Consider the following 12,524-nt stretch of genomic DNA (forward strand, 5'->3'; position numbering starts at 1 on the left):
GAATACATAGGTTCAAACGGAGGAGCCTGTAAAGCCCTCAGAACCAAATTAAGACTCCAAGGAGGAGAGATTGACTTAATGACAGGCTTGATACGAACCAAAGCCTGTACAAAACAATGAATATCAGGATGATTAGCAATCTTTCTGTGAAAAAGACCAGAAAGATCAGAGATTTGTCCTTTCAAGGAACTTGCAGACAAACCCTTATCCAAACCATCCTGAAGAAACTGTAAAATTCTAGGAATTCTAAAAGAATGCCAAGAGAATTTATGAGAAGAACACCAAGAAATGTAAGTCTTCCAAACTCGGTAATAAATCTTTCTAGACACAGATTTACGAGCCTGTAACATAGTATTAATCACTGAGTCAGAGAAACCTCTATGACTAAGTATTAAGCATTCAATCTCCATACCTTCAAAATTTAATGATTTGAGATCCTGATGGAAAAATGGGCCTTGAGATAGAAGGTCTGGCCTTAACGGAAGTGTCCAAGGTTGGCAACTGGCCATCCGAACGAGATCCGCATACCAAAACCTGTGTGGCCATGCTGGAGCCACCATCAGTACAAACGAACGCTCCATTAGGATTTTGGAAATCACTTTTGGAAGAAGAACTAAAGGCGGAAAGATATAAGCAGGTTGATAATTCCAAGGAAGTGACAACGCGTCCACCACTTCCGCCTGAGGATCCCTGGATCTGGACAGATACCTGGGAAGTTTCTTGTTTAGACGAGAAGCCATCAGATCTATTTCTGGAAGTCCCCAGATTTGAACAATCTGAAGAAATACCTCTGGGTGAAGAGACCATTCGCCCGGATATAACGTCTGGCGACTGAGATAATCCGCTTCCCAACTGTCTATACCTGGGATGTGAACCACAGAGATTAGACAGGAGCTGGATTCCGCCCATACCAGTATCCGAGATACTTCTTTCATAGCCTGAGGACTGTGAGTCCCACCTTGATGATTGACATACGCCACGGTTGTGACATTGTCTGTCTGAAAACAAATAAACGATTCTCTCTTCAGAAGAGGCCAGAACTGAAGAGCTCTGAAAATCGCATGGAGTTCCAAAATGTTGATTGGTAATCTCGCCTCCTGAGATTCCCAAGCCCCCTGCGCTGTCAGAGATCCCCATACAGCTCCCCAACCTGAAAGACTCGCATCTGTTGAGATCACAGTCCAGGTTGGACGAACAAAAGAGGCCCCTTGAATTAAACGATGGTGATCCAACCACCAAGTCAGAGAAGATCGAACATTGGGATTTAAGGATATTAATTGTGATATCTTTGTATAATCCCTGCACCATTGGTTCAGCATACAAAGCTGGAGAGGTCTCATGTGAAAACGAGCAAAGGGGATCGCGTCCGATGCAGCAGTCATGAGACCTAGAATTTCCATGCACAAAGCTACCGAAGGGAATGATTGAGACTGAAGGTTTCGACAAGCGGAAACCAATTTCAGGCGTCTCTTTTCTGTTAGAGACAAAGTCATGGACACTGAATCTATTTGGAAACCCAAAAAGGTTACCCTTGTCTGAGGAATCAAGGAACTCTTTGGTAAATTGATCCTCCAACCATGTCTTTGAAGAAACAACACAAGTTGATTCATATGAAATTCTGCAGAATGTAAAGACTGAGCAAGTACCAAGATATCGTCCAAATAAGGAAATACCACAATACCCTGTTCTCTGATTACAGAGAGTAGGGCACAGAGAACCTTTGAAAAGATCCTTGAAGCTGTTGCTAAGCCAAAAGGAAGAGCAACAAACTGGTAATGCTTGTCTAGAAAAGAGAATCTCAGGAACTGATAGTGGTCTGGATGAATTGGAATATGAAGATATGCATCCTGTAAGTCTATTGTGGACATATAATGCCCTTGCTGAACAAAAGGCAGAATAGTCCTTATAGTCACCATTTTGAATGTTGGTATCCTTACATAACGATTCAATATTTTTAGATCCAGAACTGGTCTGAAAGAATTCTCCTTCTTTGGTACAATGAACAGATTTGAGTAAAACCCCAGACCACGTTCTGGGTCGACTCCAGGTCTGAAACACATTTCAGAAACGCCTGAGCCTTTACTGGGTTTGCTGGAATGCGTGAGAGGAAAAATCTTCTCACAGGCGGTCTTATCTTGAAACCTATTCTGTACCCTTGAGAAATAATGTTCTGAATCTAAAGATTTCGAATCAAATTGATCCAAACATCTTTGAAAAATCGTAACCTGCCCCCTACCAGCTGTGCTGGAATGAGGGCCGCACCTTCATGCGGATTTGGGAGCTGGTTTTGACTTTCTAAAAGGCTTGGATTTATTCCAGACTGGAGGTTTCCAAACGGAAACTGTTCCTTTAGGGGAAGGGTCAGGCTTCTGTTCCTTATTCTGACGAAAAGAACGAAAACGATTAGCAGCCCTATATTTACCTTTAGGTTTTTTGTCCTGAGGCAAAAAATCTCCCTTCCCCCCAGTAACAGTTGAAATTATTGAATCCAACTGAGAACCAAATACTTTATTACCTTGGAAAGAAAGAGAAAACAACGTTGACTTAGAAGTCATATCTGCATTCCAAGATTTAAGCCATAAAGCTCTTCTAGCTAAAATAGCTAAATACATATACCTGACATCAATCCTAATGATATCAAAAATGGCATCACAAACAAAGTTATTAGCATGTTGAAGAAGTTTAACAATGCTATAAGCATTATGGTCTGACACTTGTTGCACTAAAGCCTCCAACCAGAAGGTGGAAGCTGCAGCAACATCAGCCAAAGAAATAGCAGGTCTAAGAAGATTACCTGAACATAAAAAAGCCTTCCTTAGAAAGGATTCAAGCTTCCTATCTAATGGATCCTTAAAAGAAGTACTATCTGCCGTAGGAATAGTAGTACGTTTAGCAAGAGTAGAGATAGCCCCATCAACTTTGGGGATTTTTTCCCAAAACTCTAATCTATCAGATGGCAAAGGGTACAATTTCTTAAACCTTGGAGAAGGAGTAAAAGAAGTACCTAAACTATTCCATTCCCTAGAAATTACTTCTGAAATAGCATCAGGAACTGGAAAAACTTCTGGAATAACTACATGAGGTTTAAAAACTGAATTTAAACGCTTATTAGTTTTGATATCAAGAGGACTAGACTCCTCCATATCTAAAGCAATCAACACTTCTTTAAGTAAAGAACGAATAAACTCCATCTTAAACAAATATGAAGATTTATCAGTGTCAATATCTGTGGCAGAATCTTCTGAACCAGATAGATCCTCATCAGAGATAGATAAGTCAGAATGATGGCGGTCATTTAAAAATTCATCTGAAATATGAGAAGTTTTAAAAGACCTTTTACGTTTACTAGAAGGAGGAATAACAGACAGAGCCTTCCGAATAGAATTAGAAACAAATTTCTTTTACATTAACAGGAACATCCTGAACATTAGACGTTGAAGGAACAACAACAGGTAATGGATTATTACTAATGGAAATATTATCCGAGTTAGATAGTTTATCATGACAACTAACACAAACTACAGCTGGAGGAACAGTTACCAAAAGTTTACAACAAATGCACTTAGCTTTGGTAGAACCAACATCAGGCAGCGTCTTTCCAGAAGTAGATTCTGATCCAGGGTCAGGTAGTGACATCTTGCAATATATAATAGAAAAAACAACATATAAAGCAAAGTTATCAAATTCCTTAAATGACAGTTTCAGGAATGGGAAAAAATGCAAAACAAAACAAGCCTCTAGAAACCAGAAGCAACTAAAAAGTGAGACTGAAATAATGTGAAAAAAAAAAAAAACTGGCGCCAAGTATGACGCCCACATTTTTTGGCGCAAAAAAACATCTGCAACAAACATGCGTCAAAAATGACGCAACTACGTGAAAACTTCCGGCGTCATAGTGATGACGATATTCTCGTGCCAAAAAAGTCTTGCGCCAAAAATGACGCAATAAATTGTAGCATTTTCTGCACCCGCGAGCCTAACAGCCCGCAATTTAGAAGAAAAAAGTCAATTGAAAATTTTAAGGTAAGAAAAAATATTTAATTCATATGCATTTTTCCAAAAAATGAAACTGACAGTCTGAAAGAAGGAATACTGATTATCCTGAATCATGGCAAATATAAGTTTAAAACATATATTTAGAACGTTACATATAAAGTGTCCAACCATAGCTTAGAGTGTCATAAATAAAATAAGACTTACTTACCCTAAGACACTCATCTACATATAGTAGATAGCCAAACCAGTACTGAAACGAGAATCAGTAGAGGTAATGGTATATAAGAGTATATCGTCGATCTGAAAAGGGCGGTAGGAGAAGAAATCTCTACGACCGATAACAGAGAACCTATGAAATAGATCCCCTAGAGGAAGACCATGGTATTCAAATAGGCAATACTCTCTTCACATCCCTCTGACATTCACTGCACTCTGAGAGGAAAACCGGGCTTCAGCCTGCTGCAAAGCGCATATCAACGTAGAAATCTAGCACAAACTTACTTCACCACCTTGTAAAACTGAATTGTGGGTGTGGTGAGGGGTGTATTTATATGCATTTTGAGGTTTGGGAAACTTTGCCCCTCCTGGTAGGAATGTATATCCCATACGTCACTAGCTCATGGACTCTTGCCAATTACATGAAAGAAAAATAAAATTGGTCAGAAAAAAAAAATGAAATTTGAAATTCAGAGTAGGTGTTTCATCTTAGGAAACCATGGTACACTAAAATAATTGCTTAATTTTTATTATTGAATAACTACTGTGTAATTTTATGGCACGTTTATCTTAAAGGGATATGAAACCCACATTTTTTCTTTCATGATTTAGATAGAGCATGCAATTTTAAGCAACTTCTAATTTACTCCTATTAACAAAAATTGGCTGGATCCGAAGCTTACATTCCTACTTTTTCAAATAAAGATAACAAGAGAATTAAGAAAAATTGTTAATAGGAGTAATTTAAGTTGCTTAAAATTGCATGCTCTATCTGCATCATGAAAGAAAAAAAGTTGGGTTTCATATCCCTTTAACCCACAGATGGCCCCTCCCCTATCAATATACATTTTACCACATAAAATATAGTGGCTGATTTTTACACTGACCTACAGGATTAGGGGCTAGGGAGAGACACCATTTCCTATATACTCAACAAACTTAAAAATCTAAACGGACATGAACGTATTATTTTGCTAGAACTTTATTTATGATAAGGAAACATGTTCTAGCATTTTTTCCCATGAACAAGATGCATCTTTCACACCTGTACGGCACACCAGCATGGAGGTTGTAAGTGTCTAGCTTTACCTCATGCACAACACAATAAGTAGGGAGATGTATTGCACAAGATCATGGTTACCCTCTGCTCACACACAAAAGACAAAACTACATAAACTGCACTTCTATCTTGGAAGGTGAGCAACAGGTGTGCTCAGTTAGACATGTTCATGGAACAAGGGATGCGGTTTAGTCTATGCTCAAATTATTTGAGAGGAAAAGAGGCTCCATTAATAGTCTACACAGAAATGACTACCAAAACATTATTTGAATGGATTTGAGATTCATTTTTCATTTTATGCTTAATCAGAACTTTCTTTGTATCCATTACCTGTGCTATATAATTGAATAATAACAGACCTATTTTACAAGGAACATAGTAGTGGAAAAGAGACATGCTAAAATTCATTAGAACACTCCTCACCCTGGAACTCTGTGGTGAACTCTTTGTGGGTGTTAAAGGGACACTAAACCCAATTTTTTCCATTAATGGTTCAGATAGAGCATACAATTTTATACAACTTTCTAATTTACTCCTATTATCAATTTTTATTCGTTCTCTTGCCATCTTTATTTAAAAAGCCGGCCCATTTTTGGTTGAGAACCTGGGCTATGCTTGCTTATTGGTTTGCTAAATATAGCCACCAATAAGCAAGCACTATCCAGGGTGCTGAACCTAAAATGGGCTGGCTCCTGAGATTTACATTCTACTTTTTAAATAAAGATAGCAAGAGAATGAAGAAAAATTGATAGTGGGAGTAAATTCGAAAGTTGCTTAAAATTGCATGCGCTATCTGAATCATGAAAGAAAAAAATGTGGGTTTAGTGTCCCTTTAATGCACAAAGATCGGAGTTGAACAGAACTGGTAATTGGCAGGTGACTGTTGGTGCCGTTTGGCTCACAGTTGGTTTCCTAACCGGGATCAGCAAATAAACACCAAGATGCAGGGTAAATAGAGAAAAAAATCCATGCTGTAACAAATTATAGCATGTATGTTTTCAATTACAATGTTCCTTTTACGAGTTTGGGGTATTCTATTATCATTTATTTGTAGAGCACCAACAGATTCTGCAGGGCTATAAACATAGGTGTAATATGTAAATATAGAATTTATAAGGAGAAAAGGGGTTGAGTCAAGTCATTATCTTGCAAGTGACTAAAATTAAAAAAAGGGGACATATAATTTCCACATGAAAATGACCTGTAAACTGTTTTAAAGTATTTTGTAATTTATTTTAACTAAGCTAATACAATACCTTAAAGGGACATGAAAGCCAATTTTTTCATGATTCTGATAAATCAAATTATTTTAAACAACATTTCAATTTAATTCTATTATCTAATTTGCTTTGTTCTCTTGGTATCCTTTGTTGAAAGGTAGGTTCAGGAGCTAGGAAATAGCTGTAGATTGGTGGCTGCACAAATATACCTCTTTTCACTGGCTTGCCAATGTATTTAGCTAGCACCCAGGACTGCATTACTGCTCCTTAAAGGATAGCAAGAAAATTAAGCAAAAACTAAATTTATGCTTACCTGATAAATTACTTTCTTTTACGATATGACGAGTCGACGGATTTCATCCTTACTTGTGGGATATTAACCTCCTGCTAACAGGAAGTGGCAAAGAACACCACAGCAGAGCTGTATATATAGCCCCTCCCTTCCCCTCCACCTCCAGTCATTCGGCCGAAGGTTATAGGAAGAGAAAAGGAAAGGCTAAAAAGGTGCAGAGGTGACTGAAGTTTTCAAAAAATAAAATAAATCTGTCTTAAAATAACAGGGTGGGCTGTGGACTCGTCATATCGCAAAAGAAAGTAATTTATCAGGTAAGCATAAATTTAGTTTTCTTTTACAAAGATATGACGAGTCCACGGATTTCATCCTTACTTGTGGGAAACCAATACCAAAGCAATAGGACACGGATGAAAGGGAGGGACAAGACAGAGACCTAAACAAAGGCACCACTGCTTGAAGAACCTTTCTCCCAAAGATAGCCTCAGAAGAAGCAAAAGGGACGACCAAGTCGCAGCCTTACAAATCTGTTCAACAGAAGCATTGTTTTTAAAAGCCCATGTGGAAGCCACAGCCCTAGTAGAATGAGCCGTAATTCTTTCAGGAGGCTGCTGTCCAGCAGTCTCATATGCCAAGCGGATGATACTTCTCAGCCAAAAAGAGAGGTAGCCGTAGCTTTCTGACCCCTATGCTTTCCAGAATAAACAATGAATAACGAAGATGACTGCCGGAAATCCTTAGTTGCTGTAAGTAAAACTTTAAGGCACGGACCACATACAAATTATGTAACAGACGCTCCTTCTTAGAAGAAGGATTAGGACACAAGGAAGGAACAACAATTTCCTGATTAATATGCTTATTCGAAACAACCTTAGGAAGAAATCCAGGCTTGGTACGTAAAACCACCTTATCAGAATGAAAAATGAGATAAGGCGAATCATACTGCAAAGCTGAAAGCTCAGAAAATCTTCGAGCAGAAGAAATAGCAACCAGAAAAAGAAATTTCCAAGATAACAGTTTAATATCTATGAAATGCATAGGTTCAAACGGAACCTCTTGAAGAACTCTAAGAACTAAATTCAAACTCCAGGGAGTAATAGGTCTAAATACAGGCTTAATTCTAGATAGAGCCTGACAAGAAGACTGAACATCTGGTACATTTGCCAAACATTTGTGAAACAAAATTGACAAAGCTGAAATTTGTCCCTTTAAGGAACTCGCTGATAACCCTTTCTCCAATCCTTCTTGGAGAAAAGACAAAATCCTAGGAATCCTAACCTTACTCCATGAGTAACCCTTGGATTTACACCAATAAAGATATTTACGCCATATCTTATGATAGATTTTTCTAGTGACAGGCTTTCTAGCCTGTTTCAAAGTATTGATGACTGAATCAGAGAATCCTCGCTTCCATAAAATCAAGCGTTCAATCTCCACGCAGTCAGCTGCAGAGAAATTAGATTTGGATGTTGGAAAGGCCCTTGAATGAGAAGGTCCTGTCTCAATGGAAGTTTCCACGGTGGCAGAGAGGACATGTCCACTAGATCCGCATACCAAGTCCTGCGTGGCCACGCAGGCGCTATCAGGATCACTGAAGCTCTCTCCTGTTTAAATTCGAGCAATCACGCGTGGGAGGAGAGGAAACGGCGGAAACACATAAGCTAGGCTGAACAACCAAGGCACTGCCAAGGCATCTATCAGTTCGGCCTGAGGATCCCTTGACCGGGATCCGTATCTTGGAAGCTTGGCATTCTGACGAGATGTCATCAAATCCAATTCCGGTCTGCCCCATCTGAGAATCAATGAGGCAAATACCTCCGGGTGAAGTTCCCACTACTCCCCCGGGTGAAGTTCCCACTACTCCCCCGGATGAAAAGTCTGTCGACTTAGAAAATCTGCTTCCCAGTTCTCTACCCCTGGGATGTAGATCGCGGACAGATGGCAAGAGTGGGCCTCTGCCCAACTGATTATCTTGGATACTTCTATTATCGCTAAGGAAGTCCTTGTTCCCCCCTGATGATTGACATATGCCACAGTCGTGATGTTGTCAGACTGGAAGCTGATGAATTTGGCCGAAGCCAACTGAGGCCACGCCTGAAGCGCATTGAATATTGCCCTCAGTTCCAGAATATTGATTGGAAGTAGAGACTCCACTTGAGCCCAAACACCATGAGCCTTCAGGGAATTCCAAACTGCACCCCAGCCCAGAAGGCTGGCATCTGTTGTCACTATCACAATCACCCACGAGGGTCTGCGGAAACAAGTCCCTTGGGAAAGATGATCCGGCGACAACCACCAAAGAAGAGAGTTTCTGGTCTCTTGATCCAGAATTATCTGAGGAGATAAATCCGTATGATCCCCATTCCACCGACCGAGCATGCACAGTTGAGGTGGTCTGAGATGAAAGCGAGCAAACGGAACGATGTCCATTGCCGCTACCATTAATCCAATTACCTCCATACACTGAGCCACTGATGACCGAGGAATGGATTGAAGTGCTCGGCAAGTATTCAGAATCTTTGATTTTCTGACCTCCGTCAGAAATACTTTCATGGCTACCAAGTCTATCAGAGTTCCCAAGAAAGGAACCCTTGTCTGTGGGACAAGTGAACTCTTCTCTATGTTCACCTTCCAGCCGTGAGTTCTCAGAAAAGACAACACTGTGTCCGTGTGAGATTTTAGATGATAGGTTAACGTCTGAATCAGAATATTGTCAAGATAAGGCGCCACCGCTATCCCTTGCGGTCTGAGAACCGCCAAAAGAGACCCTAGAACCTTCGTGAAGATTCTGGGTGCTGTGGCCAACCCGAAAGGAAGAGCCACGAACTGAAACTGTTTGTCCAAGAAGGCAAACCTTAGAAACCGATGATGATCTTTGTGGATTGGAATATGAAGGTAAGCATCCTTCAAATACACGGTAGTCATATATTGACCCTCCTGGATCATTGGCAAAATCGTTCGAATTGTCTCCATCTTGAATGATGGAACTCTTAGAATTTTGTTTAGACACTTGAGGTCTAAAATGGGTCTGAACGTTCCCCTCTTTTTTGGGAACCACAAATAGGTTTGAATAAAACCCCTGTCCCTGTTCCAATTTTGGAACTGGACAGATTACTCCCATAGTAAAAAGGTCTTTTACACAGCGTAAGAACGCCTCTCTTTTTATCTGGTTTGCAGATAATTTTGAAAGATGAAATCTCCCTCTTGGGAGAAAATCCATGAATTCCATATCCCCCAGAGGAAAATAGTACACACCGGTACCATTTAAAATAAAAAAACTTCTTGATTGAAGAAACTAAAACTAACACCTCACATTACCATGTCTTCCTAGTATAACACAGGCAAAGAGAATGACTGGAGATGGAGGGGAAGGGAGGGGCTATATATACAGCTCTGCTGTGGTGCTCTTTGCCACTTCCTGTTAGCAGGAGGTTAATATCCCACAAGTAAGGATGAAATCTGCGGACTCTTCATATCTTTGTAAAAGAAATCGATAATATATGAATCATTAAATTTTGGGTTTCAAACACTGCTCAAAAATAAATAAATAAAAAACTACAAATAAACTGCGGAAGTATATATTGCCATTTTAAGTTAATGTAAATTCAGATAAACATCTGAAGGAACTAAAGGATTCACAAACAATATACTGATACATTTCTTATTGTATATTAATAAAGCTATTGCATACAAATAAATGTAACTCAATGATATGTCAGACTTGGAGAAAGATGCTTGCAAATTGAAACCTCATTGATACACGGGTAGAACATTTTGTTAGGTAATAATAACTTAAGATAGCACACCTTGATGAGTTCAGGGACGGGAATTGCTGTCACATGAAGTTTGGATACCACCCGCAGGTCTCTGAGTTCAGGAATTCATCGTTGGAGAAATCATCACGCCCGGCCATCTGTAGCTGGGCCTGGTTCACCTTGTGTGATCGTGGAGGAGGAGATGAAAGTACACCTTTTAGGTGATATATGGGTGGCTAGCGGGGATCAGCGTTTCTCCTTTACACCACTTTTAAAGACCTGATTAGTGCATGTGCGGAGTTGTGTAGGTATACAACAAATAAGAATTTCTCCTCTTATTTCCCATAAGATGGTAAACTCTTTCAATGAGACAATATTCTGTAGATAATCAGAATACTCAAGTTTCTTCCTGCATCCTTGAATTAGTAGTAAAAGGAGAAATCCTCTGACCACACACACATATTAAAAATGTATACTATTAATAAAGGCGTTTATTAATATATCCCTGATCAAATATTTATTGGCAAGTTAAATTTAAAAAAAAAAAAAAAAGGAAAGTAAAACTGCAAACCTTAATGGAAGAAAATTAATGCTAGAAACAAAGTGTGTGCAAACAATTATCCTGACCACAACCGCTAACTAGCTTTTCCTTTCACATGCTCACCAATATCCACAGCAAAATAATTAAATATTGAAAAAGGGAAAGTAAATCTAGTCTAATGAAAATGACCTCCACATTACTAGTTAAACATATTTTAAATTATTTTAACAAACAATGCCTAGAAATTACTGCAGCAATTATTCTACTCTGGCACTTAACAAAATGACCAAATTTAGAACAAAAAAAAATAAATACAAAAATCCCCCCCCCCGCAATCATAAGTTGTTAACCTCGCAATAGAACTACATCAGTTTTGTATTGATGCCTTTCAGTTCGTTCACATTATCAGCAATGCAATTGTTCACTTACAGATAAGCAAATATATCTGATATTAAAAGGACATGAAACACAAAAAAATGATTTCATGATTTAGGTAGAACATACCATTTTAAACAACTTTCCAGTTTACTTCAAACTCAAATCTGTTTCATTCTCTTGGTAACATTTGCTGAAGGAGCAGCAATGCACTACTAGTTTCTAACTGAACACATTGATGAGCCAATGACAATCAGTATATATATGCAGCCACCAATCAGCAGCTACATCGTAGGTTTTATGATGCTCTTGAGCTTACCTATATAAAACATTTCCGCAAAGGATAACAAGAGAAGGAAGCAAATTAAATAATAGACAAATTGGAAAGTTGTTTAAAATTGTATGCTCTATCGAAATCATAAATGTCTAATTATGACTTTACTGTCCCTTTAATATTGAATATTCTAAGAGAATGAGATCTTGATAAACCACCCAAATGTATAATTGTCCTCTATTCTGGAACAATGTCTATAACTTCTCCAAGTGTCCACCCATTTATACTAACCCCAAAAAGGAAACTGCACTGCAGCAATAATATTCTGGCGAGTTTGAAATTAACTGAACAATAATATTATTTTATGTATATTTTATGTGAAAACCACAAGCCTACAGGTTCATTAAACAGATTGCAGTTGTTGCTGGAAAAGTAAGAGATTTTCAGTTTATGTCTGTGCACTATGATTTCAAGGGACAGTGTTAAATAGCTTAGCCTTAGCTATTGTATTGTCATCTGTTAATAAAGGTCATTATGAATTATACCTTAGCTACTTTCCTCCAGTTAAGACAATCGAAGAAGTAATATGTTCCCCTTTCATATGTGTTTGTTTTCATAGTTGGCTCCATTCCAGGCGCCCTTGTTATCCATACTCGCTCTTCTTTATGGTATCTCCAGTCTCTGTTGAATCTGATATAAAAACATAAAACAATGTCAGAACATACAAGGAAACCTGCACATTTCAGAGTTAAAGGGGGACAAAATAAATAATGAAAGTATATTGCAAACTTTTTA

The 12,524-nt window shown here is 38.6% G+C and overlaps 1 protein-coding gene across 2 annotated transcripts in view; it reads right to left on the bottom strand.

Moving 5' to 3' along the window:
* Positions 1 to 12,524, bottom strand: part of CNOT2 (CCR4-NOT transcription complex subunit 2) — a 644,096-nt gene that overhangs the window by 68,029 nt on the left and 563,543 nt on the right. Inside the window, exons 14-15 of one of the 2 annotated variants that reach the window (XM_053716789.1) lie at positions 12,275 to 12,419; positions 10,591 to 10,718 (exon numbers count right to left, since the gene is read on the bottom strand). In XM_053716789.1, coding sequence (XP_053572764.1) covers positions 10,620 to 10,718; positions 12,275 to 12,419 — 244 coding nt within the window. In that variant the 3' untranslated portion in view covers positions 10,591 to 10,619. The remainder of the gene's footprint in view (positions 1 to 10,590; positions 10,719 to 12,274; positions 12,420 to 12,524) is intronic. The other variant, XM_053716790.1, reaches the window with a different exon arrangement.

The sequence above is a fragment of the Bombina bombina genome, chromosome 6, assembly GCF_027579735.1.
Source record: "Bombina bombina isolate aBomBom1 chromosome 6, aBomBom1.pri, whole genome shotgun sequence".
Classification (NCBI taxonomy): domain Eukaryota; kingdom Metazoa; phylum Chordata; class Amphibia; order Anura; family Bombinatoridae; genus Bombina; species Bombina bombina.